The following is a 22362-nucleotide window of genomic DNA, read 5'->3' on the forward strand; positions in this document are numbered from 1 at the left end:
AGCCCAAAAAATAGAACATGCAATGCTGTCAAAGCGTAGCGTTGAAGATGCTGCGTTTTCAGCCTTGTGTGAGCAGCCCCATTAAAATGAATGGGTGCGTTGTACAGCGTTTTGCACAGCGCTAAATGTTGTACAAAACCGCCTGTGTGAGGGAGGGCTTAGTCATAGTGGGGAAAGATTCCAGGATCTGTTCCCTAGGAGATCTATTAAAGGGGTTGTCCCGCGCCGAAATGGTTTTTTTTTTTTTTCAATAGGCCCCCCCCGTTTGGCACGAGACAAACCCAATGCATGTGTTAAAAAAAAAAACAACAAACGTTTAGTACTTACCCGAATCCCCGCGCTGCGGCGACTTCTTCCTTACCTTACTAAGATGGCCGCCGGGATCTTCACCCACGGTGCACCGTGGGCTCTTTGCGGTCCATTGCCGATGCGGAGCTACGAGGACCAGCTCTCCGGCACGAGCGGCCCCATTCACCAGGGAGAAGACCGAACTGCGCAAGCGCGTCTAATCGGGCGATTAGACCCTGAAATTAGACGGCACCATGGCGACGGGGACGCTAGCAACAGAACAAGTAAGTGAATAACTTCTGTATGGCTCATAATTAATGCACGATGTACATTACAAAGTGCATTAATATGGCCATACAGAAGTGTATAACCCCACTTGCTTTCGCGGGACAACCCCTTTAATGACCTGTGATTTTAGGTGATGCAATCATTTTTTAAGAGTTTGTGCTACAGAGGTGGCTGCAATACAAGGCTTAAAAGAGGTCATAGCTGCCTCCCAATTCTTTTCAAGGAAAACCTTTGTACTTATATCTAAAAGATTCTTTAAATATCTTAAATCTTCAAAGGGAAGGGCTGAAGTTTTAGGAACTGATGCATCAAATGGGGGCCTGACCCTAAACAGCCAACACCTCCTCAAAGGGGTATTACCTTTTAACAGCCCTGGAAATATATAATTTTTTATCAGGATGCTTCCATTCTCTATTAATCAAGGATTTTTTACTTGCTTGAAGTGCAAAAAACCTTAAAGCGTCTTCGCCTTAAGGCTCTCAAACATTTGATCCGGAGCGGGATTCCCTAGTTTCTTCCAAATTAATTTGAAATCTAACTGCTTTAAGAGGAATCATAAGACCAAGAGGCTTCTAACTCCTCAATTATGTCTGATCCACTGGAAACATTCATATACGGGGTTTTAAGGCAAGGAGATTTAACCACCGAGGTACTGGGAAAAGATCTTTTAAAAACTTCCATAGAGCTATGCACCTCTGCCTTTACAGTCTCCTTAATATTTTGAATTAAAGATGGAGAATAATCAGCTACTACTTTATCCAAACAAGGCTTTAATATAAGCAGAAGGAGTTTCATTTGACAGAAAGCACATTTTCTATTCCTAGTTTTGCTTAAAGCCTTCTTTGGAATATCCCTAGAGCCCCGTGATAGGAGCCAAAAAATGGCGAATGACCATAGGGAACAAAAAAATGGCAAATGACCATATGGAATAGAGTTGAGCGAACATACTCTGCCGAGCTTGATGCTCGTTCGCGTATTAGCATACTCGATGGTGCTCGTTACCCAAACGAGCATCAAGCCGTGTTCGACCCTGCTGCGACGCGGGCCAATGGCAAATTTTTTGGCTGGGAGAGAGGGGGAGAGCGAGAGGAAGGGGAAGGAGGAGAGGGAGAGAGAACACACGAACCAAGAAAAAAAAAAAAAGAAAAAAAAAAAAAAGCTTATGACATACGGCTTCCCACATACAAAAATGCTCAAGTCTCCCATTGTAGTCAATTGGGTTTATTACTCGAGTAGAACTTTCGAATTTTACAAAAAGCTCAACTCGAATAACGCGGACCCGAGCATTTGGGTGCTCGCTCATCTCTACTAGGGAACATAGGTAAAAAGATTTCCTGGAGAACCATCCACTGCTATTTCCCCTGGATTACCAAGCTAGTTTCTTGGACTGGATTTGGGTGTTCAGAGCTCTGACCATCCCCATTGTTCTGCATGGTGTTGGTATAGATCTAAGGCCTCATGCACACAAGCGGATTTTTGCTGCGGAATCCAAAAAATGATTCTTCATGCACACGAGCTGTGGTTTCCACTGGCAGATGAAAAATCGCAGCATGCTTCATTTTACTGCTATCCAACCTGCGGCCCATCCGCAAATGACATTGCAGATGGGTCACGGATTCCCTGGGAAAAGCGGGAATTTAAAAGGAAAAAAGAATCTGTGCTGCACACGTCCGGTGGCGATCCGTGCGGACCATCCACAGTACAGAGAAGCTGAAGACGGCAGGTCTGCGCGAACATCGCGGAAACAACTTGCCCCATGGACAGGAAACAGGAACTGAGGAGGTAAAGGGTGCTCCTGCCTTTAAAGCCAAAGCCAGAAATGGCTACAGAAATGAATGAGAAATATAAATGCAGAGTTCTTCTTCTCTTCCTGCTGGATCCACTTCTGGATTTAATTTAAAAATGCCATGAAAACAGCATCCACTTTTCCAGCCCAACGGCTGTGCATGAGATAAAAGAAGAAAAAAAACAAAAAGGTTACCTCACCCGTCTTCAGCACCCCTGGACCCAGCTGAGCCACTCCTGCGTCCACTGGTGTAGACGACTACTGGAAGTCAGAAGACCATTGCAGCCAATCAGATTGCCGCCATCACCATCCGAATTCTAGACATTAACGCTCACATCCTGGGTGCCTTGATGCTAGGAGCTTGGGATGGTAATACTGTGGCCTCTAATTGGCTGCATCTGACTTCCAGCAGCACGCCTGTGGATGGGGCAGGTGTCTAACACAGACGAGCATTTATTTTATTTTTTTATATATGTTGTTATCTCATGCCTAGCCATTACAAGAAACGAAAAAAATGACAACACCTTTAAAGAGGACACCTGTTGTTTAATTAGGGGGACTGGGCAAAAAAAAAAATTCACTGCTTCCTCGAGACATCTCCTTTAAAGGAGATGTCTCGAGGAAGCAGTGAATTTTTTTTTTGCCCAGTCCCCCTAATTAAACATACATTACTAATTACCCCTGTAAATTACTTTCCTAGCTGGTTTCTACTTACCGTTCCAGCGTTTCAGCAACTTATAAAACTTTTTCCCAAGATGGCCGCCAGCTCTTTTCGCATCGCTTGCTGTAGCCCGACGTGCGCGCTCCCGAGACGCTACCAGCTGTGTCTCCATGGCAACCAGACGCCCCGCAGCCGCCGACCGGACCCCTGGAGTGAACACCGCCGACCTGTCACCCACCGCCAGGCACAAGGTAACCGGCGCAGTCCCCCCCCCCCCATCACAGCCCCCCCGGCCCAGCGACAGCCCCCCCCCCCCCCCCCCCCCCGGCCCAGCGCTAGTTCCCCCGGCGCAGCGGCAGCCCCCCCGGCCTAGCGACAGCCCCCCCCATCGCAGCGGCAGCCCCCCGGCCTAGCGACAGCCCCCCCCCCCGGCGCAGCAGCAGCCCCCCCCCGGCCTAGCGACAGCCCCCCCGGCCTAGCGACAGCCCCCCCATCGCAGCGGCAGCCCGGCAGCCCTCCCCCCCGGCGCAGCGGCAGCCCCCCCGGCCCATCACTTACCAGGACAGCTGGACGGCGGGACAGCTGGGCGGCTTCTCCGGACAGCTCGGCAGCTCTGCACCTTCCTCTAACAGAGGAAGGTACAGAATGGCCGCTCCAGCGCGCTCCCGAGCAGTGACAGCTCATCACTTACCAGGACAGCTGGACGGCGGGACAGCTGGGCGGCTTCTCCGGACAGCTCGGCAGCTCTGCACCTTCCTCTAACAGAGGAAGGTACAGAATGGCCGCTCCAGCGCGCTCCCGAGCAGTGACAGCTCGTCTGCGCATGCGCAGAAGAGCTGTAGCGGGGAGCACACTGAAGCGGCTCGTGCTGAATGGAGAAGACCGGACTGCGCAAGCGCGTCTAAAAAAGCAAGCTGCCGGCGAATTTAGACGGAACCATGGAGACGAGGACGCTAGCAACGGAGCAGGTAAGTGGTATAACTTCTGTATGGCTCATATTTAATGCACGATGTATATTACAAAGTGCATTAATATGGCCATACGGAAGTGTATAACCCCACTTTGTTTCGCGAGACCACCCCTTTAAGCCATGAGCTAGCTGCATAGCTTTGCAGCCACAACCACACTGACTCCAACAATGACTAATTTCTGTTTATGCTTGCCCCCTTTTGGTCTCTTAGATTTGAGTCCCGATACTATGAATGCGTCAAGTAGGCCGTTCCCACCAGTCAATGAGACATCAATGGAGTCAGTGGGGTTGCATTTGCAAAGCTATGCAGCCATCCTTTAGCTGATAACAGATCCTCTTTAAAGGGGTTATCCAAGTTATAGTGTATGGATATAAATAAAATTTAAAAAAAATGTACAGAGGGCATTAAAGGGGGGAGGGTAAAAACAACTAAATAATGGTAGATTTTACATCTCCTCTCCCCCCACCTGTCCAGCACAGCTGGTCGGTATATGGCTCAAGATAGCTGAGGCCAGTCTTTGGCCGCAAAGGTCACATTTTTATAAGGACCTCTTACCACTGCAGTCAATCTAAACACAAACCGGCTGTGAAAACAAGAAAAGCAGGGATAGACTGATGGAAGACTGGAGCGGTCGGTAAACCTTAGCTTATTTTTTACCTCCCTTTTTGGCATTTGTACATTTCTTATATAACGCGCAAAATTCCACTTAAGGATGTGTTCAGACATTATTGTGGTATTGCAGTTTTTACAGTTATATACCCACAACTTGTGAAAAAAGCCTTAAACACACACAGACATTACACATTTCATGACAAGTATAATGCAACCTAATATTCACAAAAATCTTTGCACTTTGATTACCTTCATTCCCAAAACATTTTTGTTTTTCTAAAACAATATAATTTGAGAATGTACATTCTTCAAACTTATTAATGGCTTGCATAGCATCCTCTAATGAATCCAGAGATTGCAGCCGGTGGATTTCATTGGAGTTCAACGCCTAATGGAAAAAAACATTGCAAGTAAAATAGATATAAGCATATCTAGTATATGAAACCTGTATACAGAATTAATTTCTAAGTCCTAGCAGGGATGTAAAATATAAGAAACATGGTATGTACTTGAAACATTTATAGTGACTTATGATCGTTATGTTGAGAAAATATGGATTATGGGGAAAAATAAAAATGGAACTGCTGCAAAAATTTCAACATGTAACAGTTTGGATAAATAAGGCCTGCTACTTACTAACAGAAAAACTGTCTGTTGCCCACATGGACCAATCAGAGCTCAGCCTTAATTGCTCAAACTATTCAGGTGAAAACTGTGCTCTGATTGGTTGCTATGGGCAATAAAGACATTATTGCTCATTTATCAAAACTGAGAGAATTGTATCCTGCACACCGTGATGGCGATAGTAAAATAAAGGTACAATATGCACCAGGGGTGTGATGCCCGATGGTCGGGAGGGGTACCATCTCTCCTCAAGGAGAGCACCTAGAAGGTGAGTGAGAAGACTTATAAGGCCATTCATGCTCCTCTGGATAATATGCAAGAGGAGTATGCATGGCCTTATAAGTCTCCTCACTCACCTTCTTAGTGCTTTTTCCTAAGGAGAGATCTTACCCCTTATAGGCCTCTAACTAGCCAAGCCAGAGTCTACTGCAGATTGATGAGGGGCAAATGCCCTGAAACAGCTGTCTGTGTATGGCTTCTGGCTTGGTTTTCAATTCCCAATCATTGTTCTACAGACCTGTATAAAGGAAGGGTAAAGCATTAATTTGAAGGAATGCTGCCATCCAACAGGTGGCACTGCAGAGGTCTTGTTCCATACCCAATTGTATCACAGAGATTGCAAAGAAGCTCACAACAATCATAGGAATTGGTAAAAACAGACGACTGACAAGGTGCCACCTCCAAAATGGGTCCAAAATGCTGTAGTAGGAAAGCCAAAATCAAACAGATGGGGAAAAGTCACTCAATCAAGATCCAGCAGCAAATGTGGCTTCTTCTCCATTATCCTTCTTACATATGGGAACAACACTGGCCACTCTCCAGTCATCAGGAACTTTGCTTACTAGGATGGACTGCTTAAACAAATCAGCTAAAAGGTGCAACAATAACAGACTGGAGTAAAGAAATCAGGGGTGGATGCTATCTGGATCCATCGCCTTATTCAACTTTTAGAGTACATTCACACGGAGCAGAAATGCTGCGGAGTTTCTGCGGCACTTCTGCATCCAAACCAGAGTCAGAATTCACACCATAAGTGTAGATTTTGACTCGAAATCAGCTGTGTATCTACAGCAGATTTCATCTGAGCGAGCACTCTCCTCACCTCTCAATTCTTTGCGTCATCAGTGCAGCCTTTTACCCGGTACCCTCTAGTAGGTGCAGCTCCGCTGGTCAGACAATACCACTTCCGCATCACCTGACCAGCAGCGCTGCGCTCACACGAGGCCGCTGGGATGTGGAAATGCTGTGGAATGTGCTGCCCCATGTGAACACACACTAAACATGCAGGTTCACCTACACCATCCGCCTCCAAAAGAACTAGAGCTGAGCCCTTACAACTAGAAGTACAAACAGGCCCGAACATTTTTGTTATTCCACAGTTTTTCTCATGTCATAACATACCTGATAAAGGTTTTACCCCCCTCCTTCACTCTAGGTGTTGTGCGTTCCTTGGTGGAATGCATCATGTGATAGCTTTGTCTCATTCCAATCAACATGGTAACATGACCATCAGTGCTCATTGTAATCTATGGATCACAATTTATTTATCTTTTGGGATCGGGAAAAAGCAGATATTCTGACAGTGCTCTTTATTTTTACAGACTGATTTGGTATAAATAGTATCGCCTATTGCAAATCATCAGCACTGATGGGGTGCAAAAGGAGCTACGGACAGCGCTTGATAAGGAGTAAACAAGGTTCTCCGAGAAAGTGTCCAAAAAATACTGTAAAAAAGAATAATTAGTTCAGTCAACCGGGCAATACTTTAGTGTCATTTTCATTGGCTATCATTAGTGGGTCTCCACTGTGGGGTTTCCCCTCTGGTTCTCACTCAGCCGCTTATACAGCCTGGATCAGAGTTATACATATGATGGGGCAATATGTTGACAAATGGGGAGATATTAACATAGTGGTTACACAAATGGTAATTTTTTTATATGACAAAACACAGCAATTGGGAAAAAAACGTGAAACGCTAAAAAAAGGCAAACAAAAAAATGATTAAATAATTAAAAGACATTCAATGCAAAATTTAAGCTGATAAATGAATAATAATGTCTAGGTACATAGTAACATAGTTAGGCACATGATAAATAATGCCTAAAAGATCCCTCTTCATTACATGATAAAAACTGGGGGTTTTGCTAGAAATTATATTATAATGAAAGAATAATACATCAATTTATTCTGCAAAGTTAAAAAAAGGAAAAGAATAGAAAAAAAATAATTATATATTTTTTTATAAGTCATTTTGGTATTAGTAAGTTATACTGTACCGTATCAGCTGCGTTTTCTGTCACAGTAGAAATGATCTCTTCATACAGTAAATCAAAATTTTGGACAGTGAATTCTTCCATCATATAACTTCCTGGAAAACAAAGCACAAGGCACCTTGTGAGGAGCTCTTGGCTAAACGCTCCTATGGTTTGGACACAAAAGTATTCAACATCTAAACAAACATCTTCAGGGCGCGTTACCCACCCCGTAACACGTTACTCAGGGCGCGTTACCCACCCCGTAACGCGTTACCCACCCCGTAACGCGTTACTCAGGGCGCGTTACCCACCCCGTAACGCGTTACCCCGTAACGCGTTACCCACCCCGTAACGCGTTACCCACCCCGTAACGCGTTACTCAGGGCGCCTTACCCACCCCTTAACGCGTTACTCAGGGCGCCTTACCCACCCCTTAACGCGTTACTCAGGGCGCCTTACCCACCCCTTAACGCGTTACTCAGGGCGCCTTACCCACCCCTTAACGCGTTACTCAGGGCGCCTTACCCACCCCTTAACGCGTTACTCAGGGCGCCTTACCCACCCCTTAACGCGTTACTCAGGGCGCCTTACCCACCCCTTAACGCGTTACTCAGGGCGCCTTACCCACCCCTTAACGCGTTACTCAGGGCGCCTTACCCACCCCTTAACGCGTTACTCAGGGCGCCTTACCCACCCCTTAACGCGTTACTCAGGGCGCCTTACCCACCCCTTAACGCGTTACTCAGGGCGCCTTACCCACCCCTTAACGCGTTACTCAGGGCGCCTTACCCACCCCTTAACGCGTTACTCAGGGCGCCTTACCCACCCCTTAACGCGTTACTCAGGGCGCCTTACCCACCCCTTAACGCGTTACTCAGGGCGCCTTACCCACCCCTTAACGCGTTACTCAGGGCGCCTTACCCACCCCTTAACGCGTTACTCAGGGCGCCTTACCCACCCCTTAACGCGTTACTCAGGGCGCCTTACCCACCCCTTAACGCGTTACTCAGGGCGCCTTACCCACCCCTTAACGCGTTACTCAGGGCGCCTTACCCACCCCTTAACGCGTTACTCAGGGCGCCTTACCCACCCCTTAACGCGTTACTCAGGGCGCGTTACCCACCCCTTAACGCGTTACTCAGGGCGCGTTACCCACCCCTTAACGCGTTACTCAGGGCGCGTTACCCACCCCTTAACGCGTTACTCAGGGCGCGTTACCCACCCCTTAACGCGTTACTCAGGGCGCGTTACCCACCCCTTAACGCGTTACTCAGGGCGCGTTACCCATCCCTTAACACGTTATTCAGGGCGCGTTACCCATCCCTTAACACGTTATTCAGGGCGCGTTACCCATCCCTTAACACGTTATTCAGGGCGCGTTACCCATCCCTTAACACGTTATTCAGGGCGCGTTACCCATCCCTTAACACGTTATTCAGGGCGCGTTACCCATCCCTTAACACGTTATTTAGGGCGCATTACCCACCTCTTACACGTTATTTAGGGCGCGTTACCCATCTCTTACACGTTATTTAGGGCGCGTTACCCATCTCTTACACGTTATTTAGGGCACGTTACCCATCTCTTACACGTTATTTAGGGCGCGTTACCCATCTCTTACACGTTATTTAGGGCGCGTTACCCATCTCTTACACGTTATTTAGGGCATGTTACCCACCTCTTACACGTTATTTAGGGCACGTTACCCATCTCTTACACGTCAGAACCTACAACCTCGCCCTCCACCATGCCAAACAAGTCTACTTCACTTCTCTCGTCTCCTCACTATCTCACAACCTTAAATGGCTCTTTGATACCCATCACCCTCTTCTTAGCCCTAAACCACAGCTCCCCGTGACAGATCTCAGTGCTGAAGAGCTGGTTGCTTACTTCAAAAAGAAAATCAACGACATCCGTCAGGAAATAACCTCCCAATCTCAGACTAGCCCTGACCCTAGTCTTGTCAGTAACAGCCCCTGACACTGTTTGTACTCAGCCCAACGACAGAGGAAAAAGTCTCCAGATTGCTTTTCATGCTTTCCTCTGCTCGTCCCATCACCTGCGCTAGCGACCCTCTGCCCTCACACCTCCTCTGGTCCCTCTCCCCGGTGTTTATCTCCCATCTCGCCACCATTTTCAACCTCTCGCTGAACTCTGGCATTTTTACCTCCTCTTTTAGACATGCCATCATATCCCCACTGCTAAAAAAAACGACTCTGGACTCGACTGATGCTGCCAACTACCGACCCATCTCCAAACTACTAGAACTCCTGGTTTACTCCCGCCTTATAAGCCATCTATCAGAAAACCCTCTTCTCGACCCCCCTACAGTCCGACTTCTACCCCCAACACTCAACAGAAACCGTCCTTACAAAGGTGTCAAACGACCTCCTGACAGCCAAATCGAGGGGAGACTACACTCTATTGATCCTCCTCGACCTTTCCGCAGTGTTTGACACTGCTGACCACAAACTCCTCCTCAGTATGCCTTACTCCATTGCCCTAAAGGACACTGCTCTCTCCTGGTTCTCCTCCTAGCTATCTGACTGCTCCTTCAGCATCTCCTTTGCTGGCTATACCAGTATTATTGTATCTTGATGCCACCAGGAAGTCCTGGTGGAGCCAAGATTGACAAAGGAGGGTGATGCCCCCTGTACCTGATTGGCTGCACAGCAGCCTAGTCTGCAGGTCCTAGCAGCCCACTAAGCAAAGAGAAAATCCAAGAGCTTAATGTGAGAAGCATACATCGCCCTGGGACTGCAGGCACGCAGCCCCAGGTGCAAGGCTCTTCCCCAGTGGCAGCTCCCCACCCCCCGATGTTAGTTTGAGATATTGCCTGGCAGCGCGGAGGCCACAGCGGCGAGGGGAGACAGTGTGACAGGCAGCTGCAGCTGTCTGCAGCACAACAGCAGGAATGGGACACAGCCGCGGGACACTCCGGTCTGACAGTCGCTGCTGTGGAGTGAGCAGGCAGCCGGGACGCAACATACAGCCTGTGGGTGGGACAGAGGGATGATCCGGCGGTCGGCTGGGACGCATCTGGTCTGACAGCCGCCGCTGTAGATTCATCAGGCAGCTGGCACGCAACACACAGGCTGTGCCCGGGACGGACGGCTCATCAGGCGATCAGGAGGGACGCATCCCTGAGAAGCGCGTCGGGACCGAGCTGTGAAAGTCCATGCTGCAGCGCGTGCATTGCTTTTTGCCGCCCGTGCTGCCTTACGGTGACCGTTACTGTTCTTCGTAGTCTTACTTTCTTAACTGCTCATAATGTAAAGCTAAGTGGAAAACGAATCCTCACCCTAAGGCTGCCTGTTCACAGGTGATGCGGTATCCCGTGGCGGATCTCTGCCGCCCCGGGAGCAGGAGACGGCAGACGGATCTCTGCTGTCAGCCTATTTGACTGATAGGCTGACCGCGGAAAATCGAGGCAATTCGCAGCATGCCGCAAACTGCCGGCCGCGAGCGGAGAATCGCAATGATTCTTCGCTCGTGGACAGGTGGCCGGCGCTTTCCATAGCAACGCTATGGAAAGCTTTAGACAGTGTGATTCGACAGCGATTTACCGCCGGCGGAATCACACCCGTGGACAGGGGGCCTAAGCCACAACGGTCAGCAAAAGGCAATGCACACGCTGCTAGGACCTTCAAGGCTTGACCCAATCGGGAGCTAGGGGTGTGAGAGGGGCATTCCTCCTGTCAAATGCCTAGCTTCTGGTGGCGTCAAGATACAATAATACCGGATCTACCTACCCCCCTCTTCCCCTTGCTGTTCGAGTCCCCCAGGGCTTGGTCTTCGGCCACTCCTTTTCTCCATCTACACAGCCCCTATTGGACAAGCCATCAGGAGATTTGGCCTCCAACACCATCTCTACGCTGACAACACCAAGCTATACACCTCTTCCCGTGACATCTCTGCACCTTTCCTCCAAAACATCACCAACTGTCTGTCTGCTGTCTCTAACTCTATGTCCTTCCTCTACCTAAAATTGAACCTCTCAAAAACTGACCTACTGGCGTTTCCACCCTCCCCTAACCGACCTCATCCTAACATCTCAGTGTGTGGCGCCACCATAACTCTCAGACAGCACACCCGCTGCCTTGGGGGTCATATTCGACTCTGGTCTCTCCTTTACCCCCTACATTCAATCAATCACTTGCCTGAACATGTCACCTGCACCTCAAAACATCACAAAAAGCTGTCCTTTTCTCCCCATGAACACACTGAAAGTTGTTGTAGTAATAATATAAATGTGTTTCTTAAATCAGCCTAGGCAAATTTATATATATATATATATATATATATATATATATATATATATATATATATATATATATATATATACACACACACATACATACACACACACACCTATATCCCCCTTCATATGAAATAGCTAGCAGTTAAATGGTTAACGAGCTCAATATTCTACCCTAGTATGTACAAGTAGAAGTTGAAGCTAAACCTTCCACATAGGGTTCCCAGAGCTACCTATCAAGGGCAGGAACTTCTTATCTATGAGAAGTTCCTGTGGTGCAGATTGGAATATTAAAGGGGTTGTCCCGCGGCAGCAAGTGGGTCTATACACTTCTGTATGGCCATATTAAAGGGGTGGTCTCGCGAAACCAAGTGGGGGTATACACTTCCGTATGGCCATATTAATGCACTTTGTAATATACATCGTGCATTAAATATGAGCCATACAGAAGTTATTCACTTACCTGCTCCGTTGCTAGCGTCCTCGTCTCCATGGTTCCGTCTAAATTCGCTGGCAGCTTGCTTTTTTAGACGCGCTTGCGCAGTCCGGTCTTCTCCTTTCAGCACGAGCCGCTTCAGTGTGCTCCCCGCTACAGCTCTTCTGCGCATGCGCAGATGAGCTGTCACTGCTCGGGAGCGCGCTGGAGCGGCCATTCTGTACCTTCCTCTGTTAGAGGAAGGTGCAGAAACTGGAGCTGCCGTCCGGAGAAGCCGCCCAGCTGTCCTGCCGTCCAGCTGTCCTGCCGTCCAGGTAAGTGATGGGCCGGGGGGGGGGGGGCTGCCGCTGCGCCGGGGGGGGGGGGGGGGCTGTCGTCGCTGTGATGCGCCGGGGGGGGGGCTGCCGCTGCGATGGGGGGGCTGTCGCGATGGGGGGGCTGTCGCTAGGCCGGGGGGAACTAGCGCTGGGCCAGGGGGGTAAGTGATGGGTCGGGGGTGATGTTCACTGACAGGTGAAGGCCCCGGAGCCCAGCGCTGGGCTCCGGGGCCTTCACCTGGGCTGAGGGTCTAGCGCTGGGGAGCCGGGAGCGTAGCGCTGGGGAGCCGGGGGCTAGCGCCGGTTACCTGCTGCCTGGCGGTGGGTGACTGGTCGGCGGCTGCGGGGCGTCTGGTCGGCGGCTGCGCGGCGTCTGGTCGGCGGCTGCGCGGCGTCTGGTCGGCGGCTGCGCGGCGTCTGGTCGGCGGCTGCGCGGCGTCTGGTCGGCGGCTGCGCGGCGTCCGGTTGCCATGGAGACACAGCTGGCAGCGTCTCGGGAGCGCGCACGTCGGGCTGCAGCGAGCGACGGGGAAAGAGCCGGCGGCCATCTTGGGGAAACTTTTATAAGTTGCTGAAACGCTGGAACGGTAAGTACAAACCAGCTAGGAAAGTCATTTACAGGGGTAATTAGTAATGTATGTTTAATTAGGGGGATTGGGCAAAAAAAAAAAAATCACTGCTTCCTCGAGACATCTCCTTTAATGCACTTTGTAATGTACATTGTGCATTAATTATGAGCCATACAGAAGTTATCAAAAGTTTTATACTTACCTGCTCCGTTGCTGGCGTCCTCGTCTCCATGGTGCCGACTAATTTTCGGCCTCTAATAGCCAAATTAGCCGCGCTTGCGCAGTCCGGGTCTTCTGCTGTCTTCAATGGGGCCGCTCGTGCAGAATGCCGGCTCCGTGTAGCTCCGCCCCGTCACGTGCCGATTCCAGCCAGTTTTTTTAACCCCTGCATTGGGGTTGTCTCGCGCCGAACGGGGCGGGGGGGTTAAAAAAAACAAAAAAAAACCCGTTTCGGCGCGGGACAACCCCTTTAATAAAGTCTATGCTACTAGGGTATATAGGAATTACATGTGCACATAGCAACATACACCTGGGGTGTAAACATATGTTAATGATTAGCATCATTACATACTAGGCCAGTCATGAGTCGGTATGATGTTGGGGGGGGCATGCATGTAATTGGTGTGTCATATTCAGTATATATGTATTGTACTTCCTTTGAATAAAGCAGAAGAGTATGGGGGCTGACGGATAACATATAATAATATATAATATAATAATCTTTATTTGTATAGCGCCAACTTATTCCGCAGCGCTTTCAGGCATGGATAAATGCAAAACAATACAACAATTACAATGTGAGATACATTGGGTTAGACACAAATGGGTTGAGGGTGGTACAGGAGGTGCAGGGGTTGGGGAACACAGGCAATAGGAAATTTCATGTACAGATCATTTATTAGAAGGCAAACAGGGTGGAGCACCATAGGGAGGGGCGAGGGACTATGTCAGGAGATTTGGTATGCTTCCCTGAAGAGGTGCGTTTTTCAATGGCTCCATGGGGCAATAAAACCGCAAGTAGTAGGGGAAATATAAATCTTAGCAAAACTTTCTATATTATGTTTGCACATATTTAAGATATTGCAGTTGGAAATGTGAAAAAAATGACGATTTTTTCAAAATGTTCCCAATTTTGACGCTTTTAATAAACACAAATTCTATCGTTTTTTTTTTCCACCTAAATGAAGTACAACATGTGGCGAAAAAACAATGTCAGAATCGCTTGGATATGCAAAACCTTTCTGGTGTTTTTCCATGTTAAAGTGACATGTCAGATTTGCAAAATTTGTCCTGGTCATTAAGGCGCAAACAGGCTTGGTCACTAAGGGGTTAAGCTAAGCAGAAGATGCTAATATGCTCCCGGACTCACTGCTTGCAATTTGCATGCAGTGTGGGAGAATTACAAACCTCCCTTTTACAGGCATGCTTTGCACAAGATTTACAAAAACAAGCACTGAAAATGCCCGTTATATGACTGTTTATATGGGGGAGCGGGTAATTAGCTTGAAAATAAATGCCCAGCAGCCCTCTGTATACGCACCTCAAACACCACCCAACGTTAGTAGCGACCATGCAGAGCTCGTCCCGCCGCCAGTCGGGCTCACTGGTTAGCAGCACGTCTTGCCGCACATGCCCTACACAGCCGTTCACAAGACACACCGCTCCTGCACCCTCCGGAAGAAGCTTGAAAAGCGGTCACGTGACGGCAAAGCCACGTGACAGCGCGAAGGAGCCATCCATTCTATCCACCCTATTCGCTCTGCAGTTGGCGGTAGAACGCGAGTGCTTCCGGCAAATGGACCGCATAGACCGGAAGTTGTCTCTTTATTGTGTAGAAGGTGAGTAATGCGAGCGGGGCTGTTCCTCAGGCAGGACGCGTGTGTTGCCTGCCGCCCGGTGTCATTAGCCAGCAGGTCGGGCTCCTGAATGTGGGCTGTAAGTAATAGCGAGGGCTTCTGGTTAGAGCTGTTACTAACAGAACCTTCCAGCCTATAACAATGCTGAAAAGTAGTAACAGAATAACAGAAGACGTGCGCCAGTCAGTTGTGGAAGCCGCCAGGAGTGGCAAGTCGCAGTATGAGATCGCTAGGCAGTTCCACTGTAACCAGAGCACAGTGTCGCGCTTGATCAGCAAGTACAAGCTGATCAATCTGTCAGACCGGCCTCGAAGCAAGAGTCCGCAGAAGGCCGCCAACGAGAGCCAACGGACCGGCAAATCCAAACCGGCAAGGGAAGCCAAGAAGCCAGCAGTCATTGTACCGCGTGAGGTAACCGAAGAGCGCCGCGTGGATGTGAGTCATGACCCGTTTGTATTGATTATATATATAATCTATTTTTGTTGTTTGGCAGCTCCGTGGGATTTATAATCTGCGGCCAAGCGGGTGAGGTTATAACCGTTCTCAGCCACACGCTGCCCAAATACCGGACTGCAGCGCCAAACTTAGAGGACACCTGCTCCCTCCGCTAAGCACCAGACACGGAAGGTGCGCTTACACGCGGCGGCTTTGAAGCGGCCCGGCCGCTTGCTCTTCTGCTGCGGCTGGCGCTCCCATAGAGGAGAGCGCGGCCGCAACGGAAAGAAAAAAGATTGGACATGCTGCGGTCGGCAAAGCCGCGCTGCAGCCGCGGTTTCGGGCGGATTGGCCGTCCCGTGTGGACGAGATTTCTGAGAAAACCTGAGATTAGCGGCCGCAGGCGGATGTGCCGCGCGAAAATTCCATCCGGAATTTCCGCTGCAAATCCGCCCTGTGTGAACCCCCCCTCCCCCTTCCCTTATACTCACCTGGCTCCCCATTCCAGTGCTCTCACCCACAGATGTCGACAAACGCACAGTTCAGTGGATTGCGCTCTTTCATTGTTCTCTACGGAAGTGTGCGCAGAGATGAGTCTTATGCACGGTCAGCATGCCAACAGTATGGAAACGGGAAGCCGGTGAGTGTAAGAAGTACATCTGCGCTCCTTGGGACCCGCCATAACTCAGTTCATGGTGTTTATAAGTGGTGACAGGTTCCCTTTAACCCCTTAATGACCAGCCATATGCCTTTTTAGTGTGGACGTTAAGGGGCCTTATTCTGATGCCTGCGCCTTTTTACTGCGCTGTATCAGGAACCTGCCAAGGGTCTCCTATGCAAGGGGGAGCAGATACTCTGCTGTTGGATGACAGCCTGGCACTTGCTCAAACAGTGGGGATCGGAGAAACCGCTGATTCCTCCCCCCCCCCCCCCCCCTCCCCCGCTGTTAACTTTTTACATGTCACAGACCACAGCATGTAAAGAGCTGACAGAGGGATGGGGCTCTTTCTGTCACCCATCACACCCCCATAATAGGATTGTGGGGGGTCCTAATGGGTTGCTATGCCACCCAGAGGCTTGAATATGGCCTGCAGATCTGCAGGTTTAGCCCCTGGTTGAGCTTCATAGGCAATATAATACACTCCTATACTGAGCTTTAGCAGTGTATTCAAAAATGAAAAGTTAAAGTATTAAATAAATAAAAACCTCAAAAGCCTACGTTTTTCCTTTACTATGTAAAATAAAATAACCACCACAAATCTGGTACCGCTGCGTTGGTAATGAACCACAGAAAAAAGGAATACAAAAAATGCGTTCGAAATTTTGCCTATTTCGTCTTACAAAAGAAAGTGATCAAAAAGTCGTATGGCTCAACAAATGGTACCATTAATAATTACAAGTCTCCCCGCAAAAAAACAAACGCTCGCACAGTACTGTTGGTAACCCGTGGGCTGCATTCCCACGAACGTATATTGGCTCGGTTTTCACGCCGAGACGATATACGTCGGCTCTCTGCGCAGGGGGGGGGGGGGGGGGGGGGACGCCTGGAAGAGCCAGGAGCAGGAACTGTCTTGGGTCAGAATCATCCTGAAAAACTCCTTTTAAATCCACAGCAACTCATTGACTTCAATGGAAACCATCCGCGTGGAACCACAGGAAAACGGAGCATGCTGAGATTTTTCATCTGTGAGGGGAAAACGGAAAGGCTCATGGGTATCAGAATGATAGATATCCCCACAAATGACCCTATTTAAAAAAACACACCCCTTAATATATGCACTGAGGGGTGTCATAAATGTTTTGACCCTGTGGTTTTATTTCAGGAGTTAATGCAATTTATAGGAGAAAAAATAAAATTTAATATTTTCGTAAATATGTTATTTAAAAGTCTTTTTTTTTTATAGTGCACATGAAAATGAGGATTTGCACCCCAAAATAGTTACCCTTTGTATTGTGTTCAGAAACATATCCGTTATGGCCATAATCTTCTGTCTGTATGCACCACGGGGCCCAAACTGAAAGAAGCAGCTGGTGGATTTCACAACAGACATTTTTCTTGGAGGTGATTTAGGCCCCATTGCACATTTGACCCCATTTTGAAAACTAGACCCCTTAATAAATTCATCTAGGGGTGTACTGCATATTAGAGCCCTACAGTTTTTGAATAGATCTAAGCAAAGCAAAAGGGAAAAAATTACGATTTTCATTTTTTTGTTGCAATTGTGTCATTTTGAATGAAGACTTTAACCCCAAAATGGATCCCCCCGTTTGTCCCGTGTTCAGAACCATACCCATTGTGGCCATAATCTTCTTACAGGACACATGGCTAGGCCTATAATGGAAGGAGCACCTGTTGGATTTCAGGGCACAACTGAATAAATTCCAGGCCCCATTGCTCACTTGTGCAGAAAAAAAATGGACTCTCTAAAAAGAATCCCCCCCCCCCCATCTTTTTTTGGCATTCCTTAAATCTTAGGTAAAAGTAATAATGTAAACTGTGTGGTATGTCTGAAAACATGAATAATTACAGAGGCTGCTTGTGATGGGCTCCTGAGGCAATAAAACCGGGTTTCCATCCTCCTCCAATGCTTGCTGCAAACACGACACTTTTTTGGCAAGTATTTCTTGACCGTAGGGATGGGGTGTAAAAAGTGGCGCTCTGTGAGTCCCCGTAAGCTTGCTAGGGTGCGGCGGTCTCGCACAGAAGACACTCAACAAGGTGCTCCTGGAACTGCAGGAAGGCAAGCGTTCCCAGGTAGCGATCTGAATAACGCCGGGCTCACACGGCCGCATGTGGAATCCGCTTGCGGAGGCCCGCAGCAGATCCCAGCAGTGAGCCCGGCTGTGACCCTGCGTACGGCCGCATAATGTACTGAGCATAACTGCCTACTCACACAGGCGGTCATGCGCAGTACAATATTTTTTGATCATTTGTTTATATTTTACATGCTGTCGCTTAGCGATGACACTGGTACCCGCAGCCCGTACACAATGTAGTTCCATATGAGCTGTGGGTATATCCGCGACCGTAGAGCACAATGGGCTCTATGTTGCGGATATCCACTATAAAATATAACATGAGCGGATGGAATGTAACACGTGCGGTAGGCAATTCGTTCCATGTACACTTAACCTAAAGTGCTGTTCTCGAATACTCCTAGCAGGTCCTCTTTCCGTAGTGTTACACATGATGTCATTATTGTCAGCACCTCAGGAACGGCTTGGAATCCCTCTTGGGGGATTCGAAGACTGGAAGTGAGAATTGCTGACCGAAGGCTTTGACCAGGATGATGCCCTGTTTTCCTTGTGTTGCATATGGCATATTGAGCACAGGTTGCCAACCTCTGGGGCTGTTTCTCTCGGGGTGCTTGCATTGAGCCTCCGCCTTTACTTTGTTCCTGTTTTCTCTCATATTGCAAGTACAACTGAAATGCAGAAAGAAATGATGTTTGTGTTCCAGAAAATCCGCTGTCTTCTCCTCTGCCCAGCTGCAGCAGAAGCCTCTCCCTCTTCTCTCTGTAGTAGGACCCACCGCCACCTCAGTTGCTCCCAGCTGCTTCTCTGCAGAATTTCTAAGCCTGTTTAAGGCTCCCTACACCCTGGCAAGCATGCTATCAGCCTAACGTGGCGTCTTTAAGCGGATGCTGCAGTGCGGCTTGCAGGCGTGTTAGAGGATGGGCAATTCTTTCCCATTCTTTGCGTGTACATCACATGGCGTGAAATGTGTTTTACTGACCCATTGAAGGCAATGCATTCCTTGGAATGCGAAAAGTTAAAACATGCAGCATTTTTTTTTCTCTTAAATCTATTTATTTTTTTCCCTTCACCATGATGCGTTGAGCGAAAACATCACTCATGTATATGACTCCATTCAAAAGTATGGGATTCATATTTGCACAATTTTTCTCCATCTCGCAATGCACCAAACTTGTGCGAGATTCTTGGCTGTGTGAAACCAGCCTAAGGGGATTTTCCAGGACCTACAAGTTATCCACTTTCCACAGTGTAGGGGATAACTAGCTGATCGTGGGGGTGCTTGACTCAGGAATCTTCAGCGCGCTCATTGAAATGAATGGAGTGTAGTGCGCCTGTCTGACACGTGCCCTCCACATGGTCCAACCGGGGCCCCATTCCCATGATCAGCGGGGATCTCAGTGGTCAGACCCCCACTGATCAGCTAGGTATCTCCTAACTTTTAGGAACTGGAACCCCCCCCTCCCTCTTTAACCCCGTTCTCTATTAAAGAGACTGTCGCCATGTTTTTGCAGCACTCCCGGAGAGCACCATAACGTAGCGCCTGTCATACTGGTTACAGTGATAAGTCTGCTCTGTAGTTCTGTGCAGTAGTTTGGTTGCTGCTAATTAAATGTACATTTTCCCAGACAGGGAACTAGTCCTGCATATTCATGAACTGCATGTTGGCCACACCCACCCTCTGCCCTCTAGCCAATGATTAGCAGCTATCTATGCACAGTAATACGCAGCTGTCAATCAGTGGCTTGGGGGGCGGGACTTGCTGCAGCTCATAAATATCCAGGACTACTTTAACTAGTCCTCTGTGCTGCTACTGATAAAATGCAAGCTTCTCCAAAACTACTGCACAGATCCACACAGTGACCATCACACCTAATGCTCTCAAAGAGGGGTGTAAAAAGATGGGTACAGAGTCTCTTTAACCTGCAAACAGTGGAGACAACTTTAACTCGTGTACTTTTATAATTCATTTCTGTTGCTTTAAAGATGGGAAACCCCCATTAAACTGAAATGTACTAATAAATGATAACCTTGTAAAAATAACAATAATATGTTTAATCCAGAGACGTTCCGCTGTGAAGAACAAGAATAGAGTGAAGATAGAAGTGCCCTCCACTAAGGTAGTAAATCTAGGAAAATGTCCTGCCAGACACCCTGGGAATATTGCTGACCTTCAGCTGTTGTGCTGCCACAGGCACAGTACTATTGTAGACATGAAGCCTAAAGCGACCCTGCTGTCTTGGAGAAACCAAGATGGCTGACCCACTTCTTGGACTACGTGATGCACACTGTATATTAGCATGCATTGGTAGTCTAAGACACTACATGCTGCTCACGGGGGCAACACTGGCCAATTAAAGCAGGTGTAGTGACTTCTACTAATACACAGTGTGCATCAGGTAGTCGGAGAACATGGTGCGGCCATCTTTGTTACTGGTTGATTAAAGTGTAATAAACATTAAAAAAAAACCTTTGATATATCGTAGTGATACAATCTCTAAAACAAACTGGCCGAAGTGCTCAACTGATCGCTGTACTTGTTGGGCTGTTATCAGTGAGCGGTGTATAGACCTTCTGTGGAGCCTGCTTAGTGCTCCCACCAGGGACAGAAACAGCTGAGGTCTTCTACCTGTTTGTTTTAGTGATGGATGCCGGCCTCAGAACCTACCCCCCCCGATGGATCATATAATGAGCGGGACCGTGCCTAAGGAACAACGTATTTGTATAGTAAAATAAGACTCCTTATCGGGAGAAAATTGGACCCACCTGGCGCCCAGCGGGGGTTCCCAGGAAGAGAAACCTACCTGCTCGCACCCGGACCGTTTAGTATGAAACAGCAGAATTCCGCAATAATCCAGAGTTTTGAAACAGCGTAAGAAAAAAACCCCAGACCACTTACATGGAGTGGGTGGCAACAATAGGCATAACTCTATGGTAAAAAGTATCTCCGCACTCTTGGATCCACTAGATTAGTGTTGTGGTTTTTTTAGTATGTGATTAAAAATCATACGGCATGACATACAGGAATATACAGGTTATACTACACATTTCTGCACTCTGACACCTCTGTCAAGCATCAAAAAGGCGCCAGAGAGTGCAGAAACGCGCTACATAACCTGTATATTCCTGTATGTCACTCTGTATGATTTTTAATCACATATTTTTTTTTAAAAAACCACTAATCCAGTAGATTTAAGAGCGTGGAGATACTTTTTATCTCCTATAGATTTATGCCCCGATAGATCTGTCACGGTGCCATGTCACAAGTGTTTTTGAAAGTTTAGTTACCGTTTAAAAATAAGAGATGCATGATACTGACCAAATCTGCACAGCGTGAAAGTGGCCTCAAAGCTGGTTTACACGGCCCATTGATCGCTCAAAGATCGCTCAAACGACAGTTTGAGTGACAGCTTTGAGCGATCGTTTTGCATAAAAAATAATTGTATTTAAGTAGCTACTCAGCTACTTAAGTACCAATTAGGTGTGAAAATGAAGCCTTACCTTAATGCAGTTAATAGCCCGAGGGCTCTTATCTGCGCTCAGATCCTTTTGTTCTCCAAGGGGAAACAAGGCTATCAGCACTCCCCGTGGAGAACCACTGATAAGTGAGGGACAATTTTTATGTTGGACTGAATTTAACAATCAGCCAGCAGTGCCCAAAAAGCGGATGATGGGCGCACATTTACACACACCGATTATTGCAAAAACGATCGCCGATTAGCGATTATTTTTTTTTCTTTTCCTAGCGATAATTGGCTGGTGTAAATGGACCTTAAATCAACCATACTACAATGTATTGTCCTTTCAGCTTGAATAAGGTCCTTTTACAAGCAAAGATAATCTTTCAAACAAAGCAAAGATTTAGCGATCTATTTGCATAAAGTGTTAATGCCCATTAACACTTTATCATTTTCATTTGCATGTAAAAGGGCCTCCCTTGAGTTGTTTACAGAGCCCAGTGTGTGTTTAAACACACGCCCAGCTGTGCAAACACATTTCATTATTCTAGCAGCTAGTGTAAACATGCTACAGGGAGAACGTCCTGCAATCTATTGAAAGATGAGCGAAATGCATTCAAATGGAAGGTATTTCCTCAGTCTTTCAGCGGCTGAAAGATGGATTTTAAGTAAACTAAAATCCACTGTTCAGATAAAAAATACGATGCCTGCGTTTACATGTAACGATTATTGCCCATTCGTCCGTTTGGACAAATTTTGAGCGATAATCGTTGTGTGTAAGGCCTTAGTCACAC

At 47.8% G+C, this 22362-nt stretch overlaps 2 protein-coding genes across 5 annotated transcripts in view; one reads left to right on the plus strand and one right to left on the minus strand.

Annotated features, from left to right (window-relative positions):
* The window catches only part of LOC136581918 (calcium-responsive transcription factor-like), a 45452-nt gene extending 30656 nt beyond the window's left edge, over positions 1–14796 (minus strand). For both annotated transcript variants that reach the window (XM_066582588.1, XM_066582587.1), the window contains exons 1-3: positions 14606–14796; positions 7507–7598; positions 4856–4994 (exon numbers count right to left, since the gene is read on the minus strand). In XM_066582588.1, the coding sequence (XP_066438685.1) occupies positions 4856–4994; positions 7507–7590 (223 nt within the window). In that variant the 5' untranslated portion in view covers positions 7591–7598; positions 14606–14796. The remainder of the gene's footprint in view (positions 1–4855; positions 4995–7506; positions 7599–14605) is intronic.
* A 78-nt stretch (positions 14797–14874) lies between these two features.
* MEN1 (menin 1) overlaps positions 14875–22362 on the plus strand; it is a 30853-nt gene continuing 23365 nt past the window's right edge. The window contains exons 1-3 of one of the 3 annotated variants that reach the window (XM_066582590.1): positions 15244–15356; positions 16970–17069; positions 20174–20230. Coding sequence is in view for 1 of the 3 variants with exons in the window: in XM_066582589.1 (XP_066438686.1) it covers positions 15063–15356; positions 20174–20230 (351 nt within the window). In the remaining 2 variants the exon portion in view is untranslated. The other 2 variants (XM_066582591.1, XM_066582589.1) reach the window with 2 other exon arrangements.

Source organism: Eleutherodactylus coqui, chromosome 11, assembly GCF_035609145.1.
Source record: "Eleutherodactylus coqui strain aEleCoq1 chromosome 11, aEleCoq1.hap1, whole genome shotgun sequence".
Taxonomy (NCBI): Eukaryota; Metazoa; Chordata; class Amphibia; order Anura; family Eleutherodactylidae; genus Eleutherodactylus; species Eleutherodactylus coqui.